The following is a 24,498-nucleotide window of genomic DNA, read 5'->3' as shown; positions in this document are numbered from 1 at the left end:
CCTCTTCCTGTGCTACATCCCACAGCATGGCATTAATCTCCCCACTGTCCCTCAAGTTAAGCAACCTCTTCTGCATTTTCACACACACAGAGATAGGAGAGGTTGAACACAACGGTGTGAACATACTGGAATTGCCTCGCACAGGAAGCTTCTCTCTCATAGTCACACTCCAGGGCCAGCTCTCTGCTCACAACTTCAATCAAGTGTTCAGGGAACAAACCTGAAAGTTGAACAGCAGAGAAGAGAGCAAGCTTAGAAAAAAGGAGCCCTTCAGGGGCTTTGCACAGGTGCAGCTGAGGAGCAGCCTGCTACCCAGCCAACGAGCTGAAGAGTACAAGAGGCCCCAGAGAACCAAAGTGTATTTTCAAGTAGACACAGGTTCTACTTGGGTAATCCCAGGCCAGGGCTACACACCTACTTCTAAAACAAGGTACAACTACACTGGTTTTGTACAGCAGGGCTCTGTCCTGCCCCAGCTCCCACCCCACAGCCCAGGCTATCTGTTCCTGGTATTGGTATAGCTGTACAGAGACACACACCAAGGAATAGAAGCACCCAAACACTAGTCTGAGCACAAGCAGCAAAACAAGTCTCCACACATCTGCCTACAATTAGGAGCAGGCACTGTCAGGCAGAAACAGCATGACTAAGACAGTTTACTGCAGCAGCGTGCAGCCAAGGCCCGAGTTGCCAAGTCCAGTCTTCTCAGTCTTGTAGTTGGAAAATCAATCTACTACTTGGACCAGACATGGCTGGGACTGCAGCAGATTCTGCAGAGTCCTTGCCCCACCACCACAGAGAACAGTCCCAGGTTTTGTCAGGACCCAGCCTGATTTTAAAGCAGTAATTGTACAGTCCTGCTAAGATTTTCAGCTGTTGCATGTAGGTATTTGGAAAAAAAAGAGTACCAAGTCCTGCATTCCATGTGAGAAAAGGAACTTATCCATGTGCTGGGACACTGAAAAAGCTCCAAGTTTGGCAGTTCTCCACCTCTGCACAACTGACTTGGAAAACACAGAAAACAACTAGGAAGAGCTGAGAAAGGCAGGCATGGAGGGCTACAGAAAAACACAGACAAGATGAACTTCTGCCAAGTACAGAAAATAACAGGGGCAAAGCAAGACTACCTAACCTGAACACTGCCCACAATTTGTGCCTTGGAAACCTTTGAAAGTGAGTATCCCCAGACACTTTATAGAGCCCACAGACAAGCACAGGTTATTCTGGCAGGTGCATGCATATCTATGGCCAGGAAAAACTAACAAAGGTGCACTTCATAGCCCACTGAGTGGGCTGTGCAGGTGCCAAGAGCAGGCAGGTGCACAGCAAGGGCAGTGGCAGCTCTGCAGCAGGAGAGGGAAATAGAGCATGGCTCCTCAGTTCAGCCCACATCCACTACCTCTCCCACCTTCTGCAGAAATCAACTCCTGGGCAGACTTAGCAATTCTTAAGTTCTTTTCACTGTTTCCTCCCTGCAGTCTATGGAGAGAAGCATGCAATGTGCTGTTTAAAAGCAGTTTGCAGAACTTGACGTGTGACAGCAGGAACACTGGGCCTGTCAAGAATCTGTGTTTTTACCTTCAGGGAGAATATTGCTCATGCTCAGGACAGTCATCAGGTTGTTAACATCACTGTTGATGCTTTGGGCGACTCCGGGGTACTGGAGGACAGAATGGGAGAGGGCAGTGTTCAGACTGGATGACCAAGTTGGACAGAGTAAGATAAAAATGCCTTCCAGCCCATCATCCACAACACAGCCACCTGAGCCACACACCCCTGCTCTAAAAGCTTATTTAAAGACCAGCGTCTAAAGTATGGGACAGAGAGACAGGCTAAACTGCAGTTGTTCAGGTCTTCTGACAGGCTTTTCCAACTTATGAAAGGTTCTCAGACAGACCTATCTCACAACAGAGATAGCAGCTGGTCATTTCCCTACCACAGCTGAAAGGACATGCCACTGATGGCCTCAGTGTTTCATCCACAGCAGTAAGGTAAGCAGTGAGGCCTCATCCCATTCCTAGGAAAGGTGCCTCCTCCTATCCTTTTTCTGTCAAGAAGAGAACCAGCCTATACTGCAGTAGAACAGAATCCATGCTGATGCTACAGGGTTAAACTTCCATTGCTTTTACCTTGGCCTAACTGGACACAAACAGCTTGAGAAAAAGACACCTGTATCCATCCATACTGTCTCCCCACTTCACAAAAAAAGCAAGCAGATAACCAGCTTTGTCTGGGACCCTGCTCAGTCAGCACTCTTTTGAATTACAAACCTTTGTTGTAGCAGGGGTTTCAGTTCCAGAACTCAATTCTGCTAGAAATACCTGCTTGAAGTTGCTGACAGCTCTAGCGTGAGTTGTGGAATACCCTCCTGCATAGTCAGAGTGCCACTGCTCAACAGTCAGTTAGTGCTTGTCTCTTAACACTTCTTTAACTTTCAGGCTGTGGCAAAAAAGCAACATGTGGCATGTTCACATGCCAGAAAGGGTATTGACCTACAGGGCAGGCAGGACTCTTGCACACAGCCCTAGAAGTAGGCTATGTATACCTCTATGTATACTTATGTATACATCTCATAGTATACCTATGAGATGTCTCATGCTTATCTGGAATCACAGACTGGGTCAAGCTGTAATACCATTTCTGTCCCTTCCTTCTGCTTGCTCTAGGTAAGATATTGCTGGACCCAAATTAGAAAACCACTGAACTGTTTCCTATCTGTCTAGCACAAAACACAGCTCCCCTGCCCTTCTATGGGGCACAAACAAGATGGAAGGCTGGCCTTTAAAGCCCACCTGGATTTTCATGGCAACTTCTTTCCCATTTTTCAAGCGTGCCAGGTGAACTTGACCAATTGAAGCAGCAGCAAAGGGGCGTTCTTCAAAGGACTCCAGTTTATCCCTCCAGTTGGGGCCAAGATCGTTGTTTAGAGTTTTCTACAAATAAAAAGTATCAGGGTATGGGAAACAAAGATTTAAAACTTCACTGTTGGAAATTATTATTTCTCTCAGGTGATTCATACAACCTATAGCAGAGTTGTGAATACCTATACCCTGCTTTCCAGATTGTCCTCCCTTCCTCATCATTGCACACTATCACAAGGAGCAGTCCAGCCAGGAGTGCTCTGCCAGCACAAAAGAGGTGCTGATCAAATCTGTGTGAAGCTCTGTTGCTCTGGCCTAAAGGACAGAGATCTTGAGCACAAATACTGCTGCCTTAGCAATACAGAAGTCCCCTATCTGGTGCCACTTGTTATCTTCGAGAAAATAAACAAGGAGTTATGATATTTCTCCTCTTTCATCATGCTGCTAAGCTGAACAAAAGCAATCCAGGCATGCAAGAGAGATTCTCTTTAAGGCAATACTGACAATTAAACATCACAGCCGGCTTTAATGTAACTTTTTTGCTTTATTGTCAGACTGCTGTATTTAAGTTCTGGCTCTGCTCATTGTCTTTCAGAAGATAAGCAGTAGTGCTGGCAATTCCTTTCACATCATCCTTCACATCTTAATTTGCAGAAGGAAATTAAAAGAAAGAGAGAACATGTAAACTGGGGGAAGCACACTTAGTTTACTTCATTCTCTCTCTTCTTGATGGTGGATTAGATTTAACCAAAAAAGTAAGGGCAAAGTTGCTGTTAATTTTCCATCAAAGGCTTTTCAGTCTGTTTCTAAAATGAGATGTAGGTACTTTTAGTCACTTTAACATCCACTAGAAAGATGAGAGAGAGGAAAAAGAAGAGGAGGCTACATTCAACAAGGCCCTATAATTGTATTAGTATGCAAAATCCTATTCCATTAGCACAGTCTCAGGACATAAAACCCCCACACTTTTCCCTCTATCTAGAGCTGAGCTTCCAGGTTTTTTGGTGAGAAAAGGCAGCACATAACTGAGATAAGGAATCAGATGTTAACCGCAATTGAAAATATATAGCAGTTATTGAAAGAACACTTCTAAAAACCCCATCCACCTCCCTTACTGAGGTATCTCACAGGTGACATTTATTCTGTTATTGTCCCTCCTCCCCTGATAAGCAGAAAGGAATATTCCTCACCATCATCTGCTTAATTGGCATGAAGTCAGCACTTTGACGTACACGCTCAAAAATCTTCTGGAGATGGGGGTTGATGAAGGCATCATCTGCCAAGGGAAAAGCATACAGCAGTCAGGGCAGGCATTGCATCGTCCAGTTCTTCAGAACACAAAGAAGCATGCATCTGACCTCAGACAAGCCAGGCTGTCCCATGCCCAAGCACAACCCAGTGAAGATTTTGGAAATAATTCTAGTTCAGAAACTCTCCATACCCAGAATTAGCACCAGAGACACACCTCCTGAGGCATCACACCTTTAGAAATGTGACTAACAGAAGCTCTGTTTGTAGCAAAATAAAGGGGAAAAAGCTACACCTTCCTTTTCACTTCTGAAAAAAAACTACGTATTACCCAAACATCTCCTAAGCTACTCTCCTGCTGCAGCAGGAGCAAGTTTCTGCACACTCCTATTACCAAGGAAAAGACAAAGTATTAATACACTAGAAAGCATGCTGAGAAATTTTTTATGCTTTGGATTCAGGCATCAGTTCTCATCATGCTGCTGGTGTTGTCCAGCAGTGGGCAGCTCTGTGCAGCATGGAATCTTTTGGTGCAATGTAGCAGGTTGCCCAAAGCCAAGAGCAGAGTACTCTGCATGAGCCTGTGTCATCCACCAGCCTGTCTTCTCACTAAAAGCCATACAGCATTTGGGTCTAGGAGAGGCCAGTGTGCCACAGAAACACAGGTCACAGAGGGAACCCTATGGAGAGCCATCCCAGCAGGCCCAGCTTCATAGCATGGTTTAATCTAGTTCATGCTAAGGGGCAGCAGTTTCTCTAGAAAGCTGTGCAGTGGTAAAATACCAATTTTGCAAGTACTGAACTCCTAGAGGAATCCAGATTCAGCATCTGCTACTGTAAACAACTACCCAAATGCAAAGCAACTACAAATGGGCAGAAGAAAACACAGCTCAGCAGAAATTAAGTTTTTTAAGAGTCAGAAGGATTTATCAAGCAAAGATTTATACCCATAAGAAAGTGGAGGGGTAGGGACATCTAGGGAAGATCACACAGGAACACATCCAGACAGGTCTTGAAAGTCTCCAGAGGCAGCGCTCCATTACCCTAACAGTAAATAAGTTTTTCCTCATATTGAGGTGGAACGTCCTGTGTTGCATCTTGGTGCCATTTCCCCTCATCCTATCACAGGGCACCACTGAAAGGAGACTTGCCCATTCTTGACATCTACCTTTCTGATATTTATAGACATTAATAAGGTCCTCTCAGTCATCTTTTCTCAGGACTAAACAGCCCCAGGTCTCTTAGCCTTTCCTCATATGACAGATGTTCCAGTCCCTTAATCATGCTTGTAGCCCTCCTTTGGACTCTTTCCAGCATATCCCTGCCCTGGAGCATTTAAAAGTACTAACAAAACCCCTCTGTGGAATCAACAGGAGTTTTTGTTAAGAGGGGCTCCCATTCTGCCACTGCAAGTCAGAGATTAACAAGCTTTGCAGGAATAGTGGGTAAAACTTCCATAGTGATGTTATAACACTGCAAGAAATCTAGACACAGCATTTGTATGTGCATTCCAAACACTGAAATAAACTTCCACTCTATCATTGATATATCATCCTCAATGATATATCACTGCCAAGCCTCTGAACACTGTAAAACACTCTTCTCAGAGGTATGTGAAAATATTAGCCTGCATGCTATAACCTAGTAATCTGCACCGTCTAGGATGGCTGTGCAGCAAGAGAATGGACCTCACTAAAAGTGACTCCTGCTCCTAGAAGCACTTTGTGTCAAGGTATAAGGGTCTGCCACAGGCATTTAGGACCAACCTCTGTTATTTTGCTTGTTGCCGACATTTAAAAAATGTAATTCAGCCTGAGAGGGCATTTTTTTAACTGAAGCTGCTTGACCATCACTGCTTTGTTCATTAGCACCATGCCAAATAGCCAAGACACCTGCAGATCCAGACTGACTGTACAGAAGCTCAACAGTAATATTAAAAAATCAGTCATGCGGTGGAGGCAACTCTGACAGAATGAGGTTTACAATGTGCTGATGAACAAGGTTCTGTGTCTTTGTGGTAAACTCATGAGGCCTTACTTGAACAAAACACAAAGCCAAGAGTCAAGCGCACTCTTAACTGGCAAATGCAGCTGCATTTCCAGTACCTTCCAGAGTACACGCACCAGGACATTGAAATGATTTTGGGCCCTTGGCATCCTTTCTGCACATGACATTCTGGGATGTGGGTCCCTAAGAAATCCACTGAATCCCAGAAGCAGACATCAGGATTTCTAAGGACACTGCTTTCATTTCTGGGTGGTTTAGCTCATAGGTGCTCAGCTGCACCTGGACAAGGCCACACAGAGCCCCTGTGCTCAAATTAGTACACATCCCTGTTAATAAAAGAAGCCAATTCAAACTCACCAGGCCACACAGTGGCATGAAGTGGCAGAAAACGTGTAAAACCATCCAGTCCAAACAGGCAGCCTAACTACAGGATACTCAGCACTGTTGGAAGTGTCTAACCTATTTTACTACAGCTGTCCCTCCCTCAGCACAGTTACCAGGGGTTTATGTTCTTGCCAAGCACTGTAGCACTCCGCATACTTGTCACAAGACTGAAATGAGGGTTGACCAGTTGCTAAAAGGTCTGTATGTTCTTGACACTCAAGTCAATTGGCAAGTGTTTTGACACTCCTGCCAGAACTCAGTAAAATTAGGAGACAGCAGACAAGTGACAAAAATCCAGAGCATATCTGCTCCTCAGAGCTGGCATTTCATAGTTATTTCCTCTTCAGTCACATCCAAGCCCAAGGCAGCTGGGACCAGGTGGGCACACATCAGGTGCAACTTGTGTCCTAAGAATTTCAAATTAACTGAATGGAACATCTCCATCACAGCTTTCACGTGGGAAAGCCACTTTTCAAGTGAATGCGGAGAGACTTAGACACTGACCAATTCCAGGTAGCCAACCATGTATCACAAGAAACCATCTGACTCCCTGGCAGCACTAAGGAGCATAGCTGACAACCTATGCTACCACTTACCTTGAATGCTTAACATCTGTCCCAGCTTCAGTGCTGCTCCACGGACCTTGCACAAGGTTCTCACAATTCTTTCTGCATTGGCCTCTGACAGGAATGGGCTAGAATCCATCACTGCTTTCTTTCCTGAGGGTAAAGAGAGAAAGCATATGGATGAAGAAACCCATATCTCAGCAAGCTCACTTCATTGTGTTAGCTAGCCCACATTAATCACATTTGCCCTTCCCCAGAGAAATCAAACTAGAACTACACTCAATTCCTTCATTGCAAGGCAGGAACATGGACTCAAGTTGTAAACTTGTCTTGTGACAACTTTGATATTGCTGGTTGAAGGCCAACAGAAGCAAGTCACAACCTCCATGGATGCCTGTGTTGCTAGGCAAATTGTCCAGGATCCCAGGCAGATGTTGGTGCTTCAATCACTGTACCAGGTAGCTCAGCCTAAAACACTATGTAAAGATTTCTCAAGTCCCACTTGCTGGGCAATCACACATCCAGAGTGTGCACTAGAAATCTGTGGAGATGTTAAAGTTGTGTCTCTCTCAAGTCCACAATACCTTTATGTTCTAACCAAACTGAAGTTTACTGTCTCCTTATGCACAGGCAAAACAAACTCAGTTCTAACACCATAAACACAAAACACCATGGCTGCATACAGCATTTTGAAAAAGCAGCCAATAGTATATCTGTGATGTGGTTAATGAAGCTGGTCAAATCCAGGAAGCCTGGAGATAGTCCTGCCAGGAGGAGGCCAGCAACTCTTTTTGGAGAATTGTACCGAGGGAGAATTAATTCCTGTTGTCAAGATTGCCAATCTTTTTCCCTCTTAACTGTCTCACACATGCATGGCATTCCTTGCCACGGTCTTACAGGCAGCTTTCTACTGAGAAAGATGCTGCCTTTACACCAAACATCTCAATGTATTTGGTCACTAGTTCTAGCTGTACATAGGGGCCATGCAAGAAGGAAGGCAAATCCTTTTGTTCTTACTCCCATCAGCAGTCATGCAAGTAACAGCTTGCACGCAACAAGGCCCAAGATACACATACTCAAACACACACAATCCTGACCCCAAGGACAGGTAAAGCCTAATGTCTGACAGGCTCTCTAAGAGGTCATTGCAGCCATTTACTTAACAGTGCCACAGGGTCCCAAGTATGCAACATAGTTTTTATGTGGCATAAGAAGCACTTCCACTTTTTTTTTTTTAAGGGAGAGGCAAGAAGACCCCATTTTGTGGTCCCTCTGGGAAAAGCAACTCCTCCAGGACAGTGCCTAGCAGAACAGGGACAGAAGGAGCAAGCAAGCACCAGCCAACCAGTTTTCTTGGGGCTGTAGATCACCTCCTGCTGATGGGGAGCCAAGCAGAAGGAAGGTCAGGTCTTATAGCCAGGCTGCAGGGTCCACAGCTGGTATGCTGATCTTGGAACTACATTTTTTCAACCCTTCAGAGGAAAGGATACTACGAACAGAACATACAACAAGTAGGGCCCAAAAAGGCATAGCAGTTGCAACAGCCCTGAAGATTTTGTGCAGATGGCAATTTTTGGTGTGTCACACAGTGACTAAAGCAACAACAGATCCTTTCCATTGTCAGCTAGCTCTCAGGAAGGTATACAGAGTTCAGACTGTCAAGGGGACAGGAAAAAACCTAGAATCAGACTGAAGGAGCTGCTGTATAAACTCTGGTGGCTCCCACTACTTTGTACCACTTTTCTTGAGGTGCTAAGCATGTCACTGATCTCACAGACATCCTTCAGGCCCTGCAAGCAGCTAGCTTGCTTTCCATAGGCCAGTGATACCATTGAACTCTCCACTGGCAGTGCACAGAGGATACCAATCACTGCCTTTCCCTGTCCTTCAGCCCCCTCCTTTTTCCTTTATCTGTTTTGTGGGAGAGCAGCAAGATAATACTGCATGTGGGATACCTATCCATAAAAATCTCTCTCAGGTCTGGCTTGAAAAAACAATATACATGAAAGGAGAGAGGAATAAAAATACCAAGAGGAAGCACACAGGACAGCTATCCTGCTCTCAAGAGCAGGATGCAGAGAAGCAGGAGGAGCCCAGAAGTCACCATTTGCATCACACACAGCAATCTTCTGATCATATTTTTGTTCTGGATCCTGATGTAAGGAGTCTGAGAGACTAGCTAGAGCTCCCCAGGGCAGAAAGATGTGGCTTTGCCCACTAGCCTTGAAGAGTGAAGTGCTTGGAACCATCTAACAGAGCTCTGGTTCTCAATGATCCCATCTCAACTGGCTCATCAGGAAAACTGTGGCCTTAGCAATGATGAGGCAAATAATCCTTTGTATGAGCTCCACACATGAGCCAGGGAAAGTATCAAATCAAAGCCTTCCTTTACAGTACCTGCACACAAAAACATCCTCCTTTGAGTCTGCAGGAGGATAAAGGAGTTTGTTGATGATTAAAGTGACCTCCAGAAGCCAGTGAACCCTGACAACTTAAAAGTCTTATCAGCCAGACACAGGCACTTACTATCCCCCTCTTGTGGCGTGCTTCTCGCTGAAGTCAAGGCCACAGGAGCACCACCTGATCACCAGACAACCCAACAGCACGTGATAAACTGCTGCTTGTTTAAGTACTTTGCTAAAAGTGGGCATGAACAACGAGGTGATCTGAAGGAAAGAGTCAAAAGCAGAATTATGTAAATGGCAAGCAGAGAGAAAACACACACAGGCTTCCAAGGCCACATGGAAAAGAAGCAGGGATAAAATCCAGCACAAGTTCATGAGGAAATATGCTGATTTTTGTAAGTTAACATTTTTCCCAAAGACAGGTGGCACCTTTTGATCTGGAGAACTGGTCCCTGGACTTCACGCCTATTTTTAGGAACACCTGCCGCACAAACTCTGGGGCAAGGGAAGAGTCAAGAACACAGCCCAAGCACTTAGGACTGACAACTCAAATTGCATTATTCCTTTTTATAAGGAAACAACTCTACATTCAAACCTAGGCCTATTGCCAGCCCTTCAGGGCTTTAACCACCTGGCATTTGCCTGGTACGGGTCATTAATAAGTTACAAAGCTCACCTTGAACCCAGAGTCTCTCTACTAGTATTTATCTGGGCACTCTTGGTTTTATTCCTAGAAATTTATTCTACCCTGTCATTCCCACCCTGTGTCAGCCTTGCACTATAGATACACACTCCAAAGACTGAGACTTTCATCAGGGTCACCAATGACTGAGGAGGTTCTATTATTTAACTACATCAGCCTACCAAGAAAATTGCCACTGGAAATCAAATACAGCCATCCTCTGTTTTAAAAAAAGGAAAATGAGCCAAACCACTTAAAGAACTTAACACAGTGCAGCATTAGGCTCTAAAGCCCTTAAAAAAACCCAACACATACTGCACTTACTCACAGAAATGTGGCAATAGAAAGAATTTATGTCCAGGATTTCAGGCTTGGACGGAGAAGGGAGAAATTCATGAACTGTTGCGCCAGACTTTGTTTGAGGATAAATCCCTTAAGCTGTGAATTATTTATGGCAACAGAGACAATCTGAAGCAGAGGGAGAAGATGGGCTCTGTGACTACGAAACAAGGATGGGGAGATTGAACACGAAAAGATAGAGCAGCAACAGAAAGACAAAGTACAAGCCACGCTATAGGATCACTTGTAGCTCAGAAGTTTCCGGCTTGCAGTTTTATGACTGAAGGACCAATGTTTCTAGGTCCATTTTAAAGTAGCAAAGACACTTTCATTTGCACTGACTGGACAAGAGGAGGATAAACAAGAGAAGGCTCACTCTCGTCACTCCTGGATGTCAGTGAGATCATGAAACTCTTATGCATGCCTTTGGACGCAGCAGTGGGGAGAGAAAAGACATCCTCTGTCAGCTTTCAGAGAACAGGACAATGTCATTCTCAGAGACAGGTCTTAGCCCAAGTTTAGGGTGCTGGCAGCCAGAAAACTGGGACATAAATGACCCAAGCTGAAATAATGAAAAGGTTGTAGAGGTATTTTTAACAAAACAAAAGGTACTGGCAGAAGAACAATAAGGAAACCGGATACTACACTCAAAAAGGTATTTCCACATTTTTGTGGGAGCAAAGCTTGAATTTCTGCCTCTGTAGAGCAGAGGATGAGATAAGGCTCATCCATGGTGCCTTATCCACCACTGTAAAATCCTGAGGAAGACACCTCCAAGGACAGTAGCTAGACGCTGTAGGTGAGTCACTTGAAGACTTGCCTGTGTGCTTGGTCTGAGAAGCTCCAAGAGCAGGTTGAAATAGTCTTTTATTTCTGCCTTACCTCAATGCTTGCTGCTTTTGGCCAATTCTCAGTCCCACTACCCTTCTCCTTTACAGTGTAATCACTGCTTCAAGCTCTTACCTAAGCAGATATGACAGCAAGAATGAAAGCAAGACAGATGAAAATAAAGGCCAGGTCATTTTCTAATTCTCTTGCCTAGCATCAAAGTCAGCAGTTCTCACTGCCTTATTCTTTAACTGAGGTTTGTTCAAGGAAATTACTCTTCTTAAAGCATGATCCAAGACTGTAGAGCAAGCTTCTGACACCAAATTATAGTTACACAGGAAAATAACAATTTCCCCACCAAGAAGAAAAAAAGCCTAAAGGTACAATTGTTTTACTGCGAGGAAGAAGTGTCTACTGCCCTCTAAAAGAGATAGAATAGAAAGAGATGGGATAGGATAGTTAGAAGAATAGACAGATGGACCTATTTGTCCTATCCCATCTCTCTTGTCCTGTCTCTCTTAATGGATAGGACAGATAATCCTTTCCTATGCTCTAAGTAAGAAAAACAAAGCTCATGGTATTCCCTCAAATTTTATAGCTCTGCAGGCTCAAGTTTTAACTTTGGGGTGTGCCCAATTAGAAAATAATCTGGCAAGCACAGCGATATCAACAGTTGTGCAATTCCTCCTTTGTTAATAGCAAAGCAAATTGTCAGCATCCAACAGGTACAACATCAAACATCACAAGCGCTGAAAGAAAAAGCCTTCAATGATTCTCTGCAGGATGGGCCGTGTTTGCCCAAACGCATGCTTCTAAACCAAGGCAAAGAAACCCACCCAGCCTCAAACACTTGAGATCACAGAGAGGAACAACAAGTCTTTGTCAAGAATCCTTTTTCTTTGCTGGGCTGCTCCACACTGCTTAGTTGTACAGGATATACAAAGATGCAAGTATTAACAAGTAGTGTTCTGAAGGGCAGACAATCCCTGCCTTACCCCTTTCCCCCATCACAGGTACGGTGTTTCATCTGCTGGTGTGTTGGGTTTTTTTTTGTTTGGGGTTTTTTGGTTGCGGTTTTGTTTGTTAGTTGTGGGGGGGTGGTTTAGGGTTCTGTGCTCTTCAAATTTCTTCCAATTTTCAGCCACTCACTCCAGTGTCTCCTGGAACAGCGGTTCACACTCTTGGTCTCCATCCTTCCCTCACCCCAAAGATGACTGGGGGAAGACAAAAACTGGCCATGTAGTAGAATACTACTGGCAACAGAGTAGAATTACAAGGACCTGACATTTGTAATTATTTCAATGCTTCTAAACCAAGGAATGATTTTACCTCATTTTTACTTCTTAACCCTTAAACACACAAACATACTAGCCAAGCAATACATGTTGGGTGAAGAATGGATCGAAAACAGTCCCGAGGAGGACTTAGGGTGACAATGGACAAGAAGCTCAACGTAATGTGGCAATGTGCACTTGCAGCCCAGAAAGCCAACTGTGTCCTGGGCTGCATTAAAAGAAGCGTGACCAGCAGGTCAGGAGAGGTCCCTTTACTCTGCTCTCATGAGACCCCACCTAGAGTACTGATTCCAATTTTGGAGCCCCCGACATAGGAAGGTCATGGAGCTCTTGGAGTGACTCCAGAGGAGGGCCACAAAGATGATCCAAGGGCTGGAGCAGTTCTCCTGTGAAGACAGGCTGAGACAGCTTGAGTTGTTGAATCTGGAGAAGAGAAGGCTCTGGGGAGACCTTATAGAAGCCTTCCAGTATCTGAAGGGCTTTTCCTACAGGAAAGCTGGGAAGGGACTTTTTACAAGAGCTTGTAGTGAGAGGACAAAGGGTAATGGATTAAAAATGGAAGAGAAGAGATTTAAGTTGGATATTAAGAGGAAATTCTTTACTGTGAGGATGGTGAGATACTGGCACAGGTTGCCCAGGAAAGCTGTGGAAGGCCCAACCCCTGAAGTGTTCAAGGGAGGGTATTTGGAGCAACCTGGCCCAGTGGGAGGTGTCCCTAACCATGCAGGGGGGTTGGAACTAGATGATCTTTAAGGCCCCTTCCAACCTAAACCATTCTATGATTCTATGAAAACAGAGAAACCAGCCGAAAATCAAACAGCTGAAGATCAAACAGCTAGCAATAATCATTATAAAGAACTTCACATTTTGCAGTATCACACCAAGACTTTTCCTGGATAAGAAGTAAGTGAATGCAGTCAGAATCTTTAAGCATTCTCAAGTTTTCTAGAAAAGAACACCAGGTACTTTCTATACCCTAAACCATTCACCCACACATAATCATTCAGTACCACCCTATTTTACCAACACAGACTTACAAGAAAGCAAATATTACATGGCCAGGTACAATTTAAGAACATTTTACCTCCAACTTTACCAAGCTGGAAAGAAAGCATGATCCAGTCAATTTGCACAGCCTTTTGATCTGTTATGAGAATCCTTTAGAAAGCAAAATATAGATACTGGAAGTAGATAATTGCTATTTAGCATGTGCATAAAGTGTTTTGTCTCTCTTAAAAGAAAGCAGCCATCCTCCAAGTTCCTCCTATGCAGAACATCCTTAAATTTAAAACAGAGACTGCAACAACTAACAAAGTTTTCAGACATAGGGGCTTGTGAGAAACTGTTCTTCTTCCTCACGTAAGTCTAAACAAAATGCCTTTTAAGTCAGCAAAGGCCTTCTGCTCATTATACTCAGCTAACGGGTATACCAAAAACAGGCCTGCTGCTCAAGGACAAATGAAAGCAAAACAAATTATGTGATACAAAGCAGGAAGAATGGGCAACAAATTATGAATAGCCCCTGATAGTTACTGCCCTAACTTGGGGCTCATGGATACTAATTGGCTCTGGACATTAGTATGTTCATGCATTGCAGCAGTTACACTGACTGGAAAGACGACGGGTTTAGAAGATGAGAGAGCAGACTGCTTGCATGCTTCTTGTGTGGGACACCCCCCTTGCTGCTCGTCAGACTTGCCTGCTGTGGAGTCCTGGAAGCACCAGGACTCTGCCAGGCCTGCTGACCTGCCTGCCTGCCTGCCCTGGGGACCGAGCCTGAGCTGTAACAGCAAGTGTGCCAGGGTTCTGACCCACTGGGTCCTTACCACAGTCGTCAGGGACAGGGCTGGAGCCCCCCCCGTTTTGCTGCTGGTTGCTGGGGAAAACAAGTCGCTGCTGCTGAAGGGGAACAGCCGCTGCTGCTGAGCTGTGAGGGGGCTGCCACCCCCAAAACCACGGACTTCGAGACCATGCCGAGGGGGAGCAGCCGCCGCCAAGAAGAGGAGTGCCCAATGCCTGCTGAGAGGGGCCACTCACTGCCGCTGCCTCTAGAGAAGAAGCTGCCAGGGGTTTGCACTGGGGACCGCACCCACCCCCCCCACGTCAGCCGCCTAAGGGGAACCACCGCTTTCGACACGGGAACTGCATATCAAAGCGTGACGGTAACGAAATTGTACAACCCCCTTTTGCCCTACCACGATTCCACTCCCTATACTTGCACACACACACACACCACAACCCCTTTTAAGAAGGTATTTCGTTGGGGTTGCTCTCCTCCGTCCCTCTCCTTTGACCTGCAACCCTCTCTCGGAGAGAACGTCTTAAGGGCACAGTATTTTTGCATTACTTCCCTGATATATCCTTGGTAGCGATTTGCCATTTTAACATTTTTCCTAAACCTCATCCCTTAGTGTAACCGTTCTTTAATGAACCAGTTAATTAATAAAGTAAATATTGTTTTCAGTAACAATTTGTGGGCGTGGTGAGGGTGGTATTCTCACCTCCACTTTAAAATACAGTCCCGCAGCAGCCGAGGGCTACATGTGTGCCCTCAGTCTCATTTTAAAAACCCTCCAAATTCGGGGGGGGTGGTGGTGGAAATTGCAGAAGCATCCTGACTGCCAGTAGCCTCTGTGATAGCATCAGCTCATGACAGGGCTCATCTACCGCTTGTGTACTGATACAATTAATTGGTTTCACTGAACAGTTTAAAAATAATTGTCAGACCAAGACAATCCAAGAACAGGCACAGGGATAATATACAAACTCAGAGGGAACTATAAGCTGTATGAATTGATCTGGCACAATCTCTTACATATACCTCTAACCTCTGCCTATGTAGTGAGGCTGTGGTGTATTTGGATGGGAGAGGAGTCTGAAAATGAAGAAGGATTGTGTTAAAAATAAAAGAACCACCCACATCCCCCCATTATTCTGACTGCCTCATCATCCCAGCTTTTAAAAGAAAAAAGTATTGCAAATTCACATAACCTGTATCTGGTGAAATAAAAAAGAAAAAAATGAGGAAAAAAAAAGAATAAGGATGTAGAAAGTGCTTACCACTGCGTTCCTCAGGTCTAAGGCTCTTCTTTGCAACTTCTGCCAGTGCCCCAATGCCAAGACCAACAGCTAGTCCTTTAAAATAATAAGAAGACAACGGCATAGGTCAGAATGAAATCATCTGAACCACATACAGAGGCATATTTTTTAATTAACTTTAAGCCACATGGTCAAATGCACAGCAGCAAAACAGCTTGATTAGAACATCCTGACTTTTGCAATGGAGTAATCTTCAAGTTTGACACTTGTTTTCTCCTGTACTTCTATATTGTATTCTATATGTGGCTGGGTGAAGTCTTGCAATCACCAGCACTTGTTCTGGTTGGGAACTTTAACCTATTGGACATCTGCTGGAAATACAACACAGCAGAGAGCAGGCAGGCTAGGAGGTTCCTCAAGCATGTGGAAGATAAATTCCTGATGCAACTGGTAAGTGAGGATACCAGGGGAGGTGCCTTGCTGGACCTCCTGTTCAAAAACAAAGATTAGTGGAAGATGTCAGAGGCTATTTTGGGCTTAGTGATCACTACATGGCAAACTTTTCAATTCTTATTGATGTAAGGAGGCGCAAACTTTGGCCTCCACTAACCTGACCAAGGCCACCAAAGATTCAATGAGATGTGAATCTAATTATGCAATAATTTATGATATCAAAGGTCTCACTGCATTCCCAATTTCAAAATACTTGTTTTTCTGGATAATAAATTACACAGGCAATCAGAACAGTTAGTTGATGCTCCTTTACATCTTGCACATAGGAGCAATGATGCATCCTGCAGTGCCTTATTCCCACACTGCCAGCAGTACCGGGTACACCTGTTTTCCTAGTACTCCAAGCCTTCCTAGAGGTGCTACAGGACAGCTTCCTAGGTAAAACAACCAGGGGACACCATTGTACTCTGATGGTATTTCTCCTTACTGTTGCACAGGAAAATTCAAAGGGAAAGATAAGCAACAAATGCTAACAAGATTGCAGAGACTGGAGAATCAGAACACGACTTTTGCAGCACAGCGTCTTCCCGAAAACACTCTTTAAGCAGGGAGCTCTCCCCAGCAATTTCAGTCATAAAACACACAACTGGAGAAGGTCAAGACCAAAAAATAGGTGACACAGGTATGATTTAGTATGCTCCTTATAATGTCTTTCTTACTCTCCCTTTGTGGGTTTGGTTTGGCAGGGGTTTTTTTTTGTTTTGCTTTTTAACCTAAGGTTAGAAGAAGACAGGTAATTAGTTATTTTTCTCCTTGAAGCATGAGTCAGCCTTTCCTTACACAAAGCTTTGAGTGCCAAGAGCTAAAGCATAGAGTGACAGCACTGGAACTCAAAGTTCACAGAAAACTTGTTGATCTGCCACTTTACATCTAGCAGTCATCAGCAAGCAGCTACAGATAAATATGGAAGATAACAGCTAAAAGTGCTATGACACTGTACATAAAATTCAAGGCTAGATTAGAACAGAGATCTGTATACTACTAGAGCTTAAAAACAAAATATGTCAAAGAGAGTTTGAGAGCAATGCCTTATTACTCCAGAAAAGCAGATAATGAACCTTTAAGGAATACTAAGCATGCTGAGAAGCCAGAATGACTGCAATGTATTACAGGGTTAAAGAGACCTGACCCACATTAAAAGAGTGTGCTATCACAAAACTCTCTTGCTGTTTATTCCTGCACTGCATAGAATCAGTCCCTGCCCCCAACTCCTAGTGTGCATACTACTATGACAAAGATACACATGGAGGAAGAATAGTATTATTTTATACAAGAGCTGATCTGAATTACACTTGACAGGCTATTTTTCTTTATTCTGGGATCCGTAACACAAGGATGTCTACTGTGCACATGTACTTCTATATCAAATTTTGTGGAACAGAATCACAAGAGCCTGGGAGAGACTGTTCACAACCTAGATAAGGCTATTATCATCTTAAACACTATTGTGACAAAAAAACCCAAGTAGAGTACTCATCTGATGATTAACCAAGTAAAACTAGCTGTGATCATCACTTCCATCTGCACAGTTATATCCTACAGTTTGGGATATAGGACATTAGATAAGCAACATATTTTAATATTACTGAAGATACTTACCTGCTTTTTAACATATTAAGTCCCATTCTGTAAAAAGTTTCAGCTAGCTTCAGCTTAAAAGCTCAGATTCACATCCTTCTTGGGAGAAAATAGCTTATAAGCAATGGCTAAGTAAATCAAACCTTGAATAAGAAAATCTCTCCAAACCTCAAAAAAATCAGTATCAAAGTGATATATTTTATATTTAACCACTGTTCAGAGAAGTAGCATGGATAACTTCAAGGAAAAAAAATATATTTTAAATAACTGCTGCACCAGCTGTCTCTGCTTGATCTAACAGCATAATGCAAAGAGTTTCCTCAATAAAGGGGAATCCCATATGCAGGACCAGGATATTTGTGCAGATTGGAGAATGACCTGCACCTCACTCTTTCTCTTATTAAAACAGCACAACCCAGCCTGTGCTACCATGATATGTGCAGTTCCACTATGCACTCCCAAATCACCTGCCCATATATACTCGAAATAGTGTCCATTTCAGAACAAGTATTTGAAAACAAGACTCCAGCCTGCTGCCTTAAGACATAAAAACCCATGCCAATTCTGTAGTTCTTGTTTACAGGTATCTTGCTGAATGCATCTGAAAGGTCTGTTAAGGTGTGGAGTTTCTCTTTGACATACTATCACAGCAGCATGTAGGTATGATAAGAGTGACAGAAGACAGGATTCAAAGTGTAACTTCATTCAGACTTAGTCAAGATCCGTAACTGCAATGAAAAAGCCGAAATCAAGCTCTAACCTAACCACCTGTTTGTTGGAAAGCAATTTCCTACTAACAAGCTTAAGAGAAAACAGAACCAGCTAATGCTTCAGCAGTCGCACTGTCAAAGCCAGACACTAATCAGGATGTGCACGTGTAGTGACTTCACAAATATGGATGTGCAAACTCACCTCCAAAGTTAGCAAGTCGTCCGATCCTTGTGACAGGGACCTTCCTCTCCCGGGCCCGTTCACTGAGCTGTAGCAGAAAGAGGGGGAAAGGGAAAGAAAACAAGCAGCTAATGCTACAGCAGGAGCACTGTCAAAGCCAGAAACTAATCAGGATGTGCACGTGTAGTGACTTCACAAATATGGATGTGCAAACTCACCTCCAAAGTTAGCAAGTCGTCCGATCCTTGTGACAGGGACCTTCCTCTCCCGGGCCCGTTCACTGAGCTGTAGCAGAAAGAGGGGGAAAGGGAAAGAAAACAAGAAATCCACAAATAAATTTGGCATATGGCCAGATAGCTGAAAATTAAGAGTGCAACTTTGAAAGCACTTTAACAAAACTGTGCTACAGAAAGCTTTTCTTGAACACTGAGCCTTATGTATGGTGAGAGATTTTCAAGTGAACACAAACCATGAACTGAAATATACATTAAACAGAGGAGCAGACAAGAGGGTGAGCAAGACAAAAGAGCTGACAACCATGTTTAGGAACCTCATTTTTACTTTCAACTCAGCAGCCTTTATAGTTTGAACTTGGAGAAGCAGAACAGTGCTAACCTAAATTTCCTTCCACAGATGGAATTAAAACTTATGGAAGGTTATCAGGTTCGCAGTACTGTAAATAATTTCTCCATGCACAACAGCTGGAGCAGCAAAAGCATACAGTTGTTTCAAAGCGATATCCTGAGTGAACAAACCTGCAGTAGCATCTGACAGTGGGTTTGGGGAAGAAGGCAGAAGGTCAGAGCAGATGACAAGTATGTCCACTCTGAATTTTGCTGTGGAATTTCTGCATAGTCTCACACAAGAACATGAAGAACTAAAGCAAGTTTCCAATCTACTAATGCTCTGGGCACGATTTTCTCCACCTCTAGGACTGCCAGACACAGACCTTCACTGAGGGGAGCTTATGTCCAATTAATACTTTGCAGCCATGGCAAAACTAGCTAAAGGTAACAGGGAACTTCAAGGAGAAGATTCATTCTTTAGGTCAGTTTTCACACCTTTGTAGTGTACAGCTGTTCCGCCCTGCTCAACATTTCACCCCAAAACCTGGTATGAATTGCAGACCCTTCATTACTGTAACATGCATCAATAAATACATCCAGTCCTCGTAGTTCAGTGAATGAAAGAAGAGCTCCTGTTTTATATTAACTTAAGTCTAACCCTATACATGTTTTTTAAAGTGTTTTTTAAACATCCTCTCACAATAGAATGTCTCATACAGAGGGGGCAAGTGTAAAAGGAGGACCTGAAAGCCTACTGACAGGGTATCAGAGATCAGAGTTAATGAGAACTGACACTTTCCTTGGCCTCCAGAAAAACAGCAGAAGAGGAAGAAATGAGAAAAGCATAGGAGAAGGTGAACAAGGACAATCCAGTACAGAAACTGTAATTTAAAAAGAAACATACCATCTGTTTGTAGGGTTTCTGCTCTGAACCTGCCTTGGCCTGTCTGGCTTTATCAATATCTTCAGCCGTTAAGCCACCAACAGAGGAATGGTCTTGGTGAAAAGCCCTATTTTGTCCAAAGGCAGCAGCAAAAGGATTTCCAGGATCCTTAAAGCCTCCAAATAACCTTGCATCCACTTTAGGAAGGAAAGGCTTCTGACCCATCCCAGAATCTCCAGTCTCACCAACATTTCTAAAAGGTCCATTTGTAGCATAAGAGTAAGCAGGGCCTTCACGGCTGTGTTCATGAGGCTTGTTGGAGGCAGTGGAGAAGTCCAATGGAGCATCTGATGGCTCTTGGGCTGAAAGGTCATAGTCTTTCCCAAAATCCTCAGTGAGATCAGTTAAGTTCTCCTGCTGTTTGCCTAATTCCTGCAAACAATAACAGAAATACTTTAATACCTTACAGCCTGCTCCCTACCTGAGTGGTCCTCAGAAATAAGCATGCAGCTAGGCTGTCATGTCTCCACAAGAAACAATCTGGGGAGCCTCTGGCACTGGAGATATTCACAGTAAGAGACAGGAAAGACACAGACACTGAGGACACCTGGGATCACTGAGTCTTTCAGCCCCACTGATGGAACAAATTATTTAGAGCTCCTAAAATACCCGTAACTAGAGACACCTGTTTCTACATACACCCCAGGTATACACCCCTAGGTTCCTGACCTAGGAAGGGTCACTAATTGTGAAGTATACTAGAAGTAACGCGCTGCTCAGATGCGACAGATGATGGCAGCTGCAGTATTGCATAAGTTGTATTTGGGAGGGATAGCAAAAAGCCAAATCTCATACTTTTCAGCTCTTGCTCCCTCCTCCCATCCTGTCTCCAGTCATGCAATGTCAGCCTTTTCAAGGCCAAAACTACCCAATACCAGATACCTATTTATAGACAACGAAAGCTCACCCCTTCCATAACCACGACATTATCAACTGCAAAACATTTTCTTATTCAGCCACTGAAACTATGGCAGGGTTTGTTGTCATCCCAAAATAAATAAATAAAATTCTGGGCTTGAAGCAAAAGGTAGCAGCATTAGACACAGAAACACTCAAGGCAAGCTTTTCCTGGCAGTCTTTTCTGTTCTGACCTGCAAGAGCTACCCCACTAAGTCCAGGTATTTCCCACCACTTTTTAATGTAAGAAAAAATAAACATTTTTTTAAAAAGATAGCAACAGAGCATTATCTCCTATTTACTTGCTACTTGGCGTATTCTAGTTACCCTTCTTAGCAGCAACAATACCACGTAAGAACTGATGGCTATTGCAGCCAATCAGCAGAATTTTAAATCAGACAAGCAGGCAGTGTATTTTAGGTTCTTTCCTAATTACATTTCACTTCCTTACAGAAGAACAGAACATGGTCTTTTCTGTTTTTCAGCAGGTCTCATGCTATTCTGAACTTCAACATCCCAGCAGGAAGGGGAGAGATCTGTTTACAGATGGGGGATGTGGCCACAAAACTTCAGGTAACTGACAGGTTACTTCAAAAAAGGTCTCTCTACTTCCACATTTAAATTTTAAAAAGCATATCAGATAGCAAAAAACCCATCACAAACCAAGATAAATGAATTATAGTCACTTAACACAGCTTTTCTCTCTTCAAAACTGAACATGTAACTTCAGACTGCAGATTTTTTTACTGAGCCCTGCTTTGGCAGCAGCTTTTCATGCAACTAATTTACAGATGGCAAGACAAGTGTTCTGTGCTTGTGGAGCCTCTCTTGTGCAGAGACATGCACAGAAACATGAGAACATTATCTCCCTCTTCTTGGATGCAAAAGGAGGATAAAAGCAAGATAAAACACTATCCCCATAAACAAACACACATTTAAGAATATTTCTGTTGCAAATTTCAATAAAACCAAGGGCACACCAGCCCAGATTCTAGGACTGAAGCTATACACTGCCAGGAAAGTCTAAGGTCATTGCATAAAAAAATTTCAAAACCTCACTCATTAGTTTCTGCTTCAAAAACTATGATCTGAGCTACATTGTCTTTCTAAAGGATTACACAAGTCAATAATTTCTTATTAAGAGCCCTGTATTTTCAAGACATGATAACACATCAAATGTGAAGCTCTTACAAATCCATCCCCATGTCTGGTAACAGCAGCTGCCACTTCAAAATGAGTCTGTCTTTCCTTATGTTCCTCATTTGAAAATCAGTTCTGAAAATCCAGTGATAAACAAGCAACCACCTGACCCTAAGCCATTCTGAAAAATACCTCATGCACCAATTGTGTCAAGAAAGGAAGCAGCAGTTGAAATAAATACAATTCACTCTAAAAGAGCTCGTTCACTTAGTCAAAGCAAACAATCAATGACTGAAGTTCAAATGAGACTTTAAATAAAAAACTGCTGGCCAATCTTAGCAAGAGCTTGATCTTTGACGAGATGAATAGACAACTTCTCATTTTCAGCATGGAAACAAACACTCTGCAGTAATATTTCCCTCATTTTTCTGTCTAAGCACCAACTGCAAACCACAGAAATCCTGGAGAATTCCCAGAGCATTGCAAAATCTGGATTACTGATTGTTCTGGTTTGGTTTTGTGGGATTTTTGGTAGGGGGGGAAGGGCCCCAGGGCTGGCTCTGGTAAGAAGCTAAGAAGTTCCCCCTCCTTCAAAACCAGCCAAGGAGGCATTAGAGGGACAATAGATGCACCTCTGTAATTAACATACAAAAGAACTGAGATAACACATGAGCAGACGAGCTCTTAAGGGTGAAGAGCTGTGCTGGAGAAACAGAGCAGAGCTGGTGGTTGGTGAGGAAGAAGGTGCCCAAGCAGAAGTTTCCCTGCCCAAGCAGAAGTTTCCCTGCAACCCATGGTGAGATGGCACCTGTCCCCCTGCACACATGGAGGAATGTGGTGGAACATTCCCTGAAGGCGCCACAAGGGGTGAACTTGACCAGTGGACTTGGATTTTGTGGCCAGTGGACTCAGATTTGCTGCCAGCATCCTCTGATTATGCAGCTTTGGAAGCCCCCAACACCAGGGGAGTTGGCTGTTCCCGAAGCAGCCTGTGAATCTCTGGGAAGCCCACACTGAAGCAGCTTGCTCTGGACCTTGTGAGAAGGGCTCAGGAAGGAGAGGTTCATGGACGACTCTCTGCCATGGGAGGGACCCCATGGGGAAGCAGGGAAGGACTGTGAGGAATCCTTCTTTCTGAGGAGGAAGGAGTGGCAGGAACCACCAGCCTGTGAACTGACTCTAAACCCCATCCCCTGTCCCCCTGTGCTGCTGGGGGAAGGAGGGAGAGAAACTGGGAAAAAAGTGATTTGGGCCTGGAAAGAAGAGAGGGGTGGGGTAACACATGCAAGTACTGCCCTTTTTGTTGTCTGCGTCCTGTGTGTGTTTGATTAGTGTGAAATTAATAAATTAATTTTTCCCCAGCTGAGTTTGTTTTGCCTGGATTGCCTAGGACCTTAACCAGTGAAGAAGCTTCCTTGTCCTTTGTCTTAACCCATGAGCTTTGTCCTCCTCATCCCAGAGTGTGTGTGGGGGTGGGGGGTGGTGAGGCAGGGCAGTTGAGTGAGCAGCCATGAGGCTGTTCCTTTACTGTCATGTTGGGCCCAAACCACTTCATTGATCCAGCACTTCAGAGCTAGGTTCTAGTTCCTGGCCACTCTCACACAAAACCAACAAGTACCTAGAGAAGTAGCAAAACATCAGACTAGACTGTGTACAAAGATGCTTACCTGCATTTTCCCAAAGGCAGAACTGAACTGTTCTTCAGCAGCAGCCTGGAAAGACCTTGCAACGGTAACTGCATCGCCTCCAAGGAGCACCTGCCGAAGCTGTCCTGCTTGGGTTTCTAGGACTGCTTTACTAAGCTTTGTCAAGCCTCTCATGACCATGATGGCATCTCCTGCCATGACTGATGTCTGACCGTGCTGAAAGATGAAAAAGAAAAGGGGTGGGGAAAGAAAGCAAGAGGTCAAGGAAGAAGTTTGCAGCCAGTTTCAAGTCACCTAAAAGCCAGTGGCATATCCTAGACAATCTCTTTCCACTTTGCCAGCCTGCCACCATGAGAACTTGTTTGCAGCTTGGCAACACAGGCCAGCCTGAATGACAGCTTGCTAGCTGACCTTAGCAGACAAAGTCAGAACTCTCCTTACAACTGTTTATATCATTACAGGACCCTACACAAATATTCAAGTTACCACTGACCAGGCAAAACAGACAGGTAAATGTCACTGCAGGTATGGTCTTGATTCATTCCAGATGTTTGAAAAGGATTAAAAGCATTAGCATTTGAGCTTTCATTACTATCAGATCCTGGAACACATTCTCAGTGCCTGATAGCACGGATGAAGTGCCCTGACAACTGCCACATCCCATTCCTGC

At 43.9% G+C, this 24,498-nt stretch overlaps 1 protein-coding gene across 1 annotated transcript in view; it reads right to left on the bottom strand.

Moving 5' to 3' along the window:
- The window catches only part of ADCK3 (aarF domain containing kinase 3), a 29,702-nt gene extending 5,657 nt beyond the window's left edge, over positions 1-24,045 (bottom strand). Inside the window, exons 1-9 of the mRNA XM_009994782.1 lie at positions 23,850-24,045; positions 20,107-20,517; positions 18,855-18,921; positions 15,676-15,750; positions 7,097-7,219; positions 4,052-4,137; positions 2,793-2,933; positions 1,579-1,660; positions 127-220 (exon numbers count right to left, since the gene is read on the bottom strand). Of these exons, the coding sequence (XP_009993084.1) occupies positions 127-220; positions 1,579-1,660; positions 2,793-2,933; positions 4,052-4,137; positions 7,097-7,219; positions 15,676-15,750; positions 18,855-18,921; positions 20,107-20,517; positions 23,850-24,026 (1,256 nt within the window). The 5' untranslated portion in view covers positions 24,027-24,045. The remainder of the gene's footprint in view (positions 1-126; positions 221-1,578; positions 1,661-2,792; positions 2,934-4,051; positions 4,138-7,096; positions 7,220-15,675; positions 15,751-18,854; positions 18,922-20,106; positions 20,518-23,849) is intronic.
- Between the last annotated feature and the right edge of the window lie 453 nt (positions 24,046-24,498).

This window comes from Chaetura pelagica, unplaced genomic scaffold, assembly GCF_000747805.2.
Source record: "Chaetura pelagica isolate M959 unplaced genomic scaffold, ChaPel_1.0 scaffold2, whole genome shotgun sequence".
In the NCBI taxonomy this organism is placed as follows: domain Eukaryota; kingdom Metazoa; phylum Chordata; class Aves; order Apodiformes; family Apodidae; genus Chaetura; species Chaetura pelagica.
This window is presented reverse-complemented; position numbering and strand designations above follow the sequence as displayed.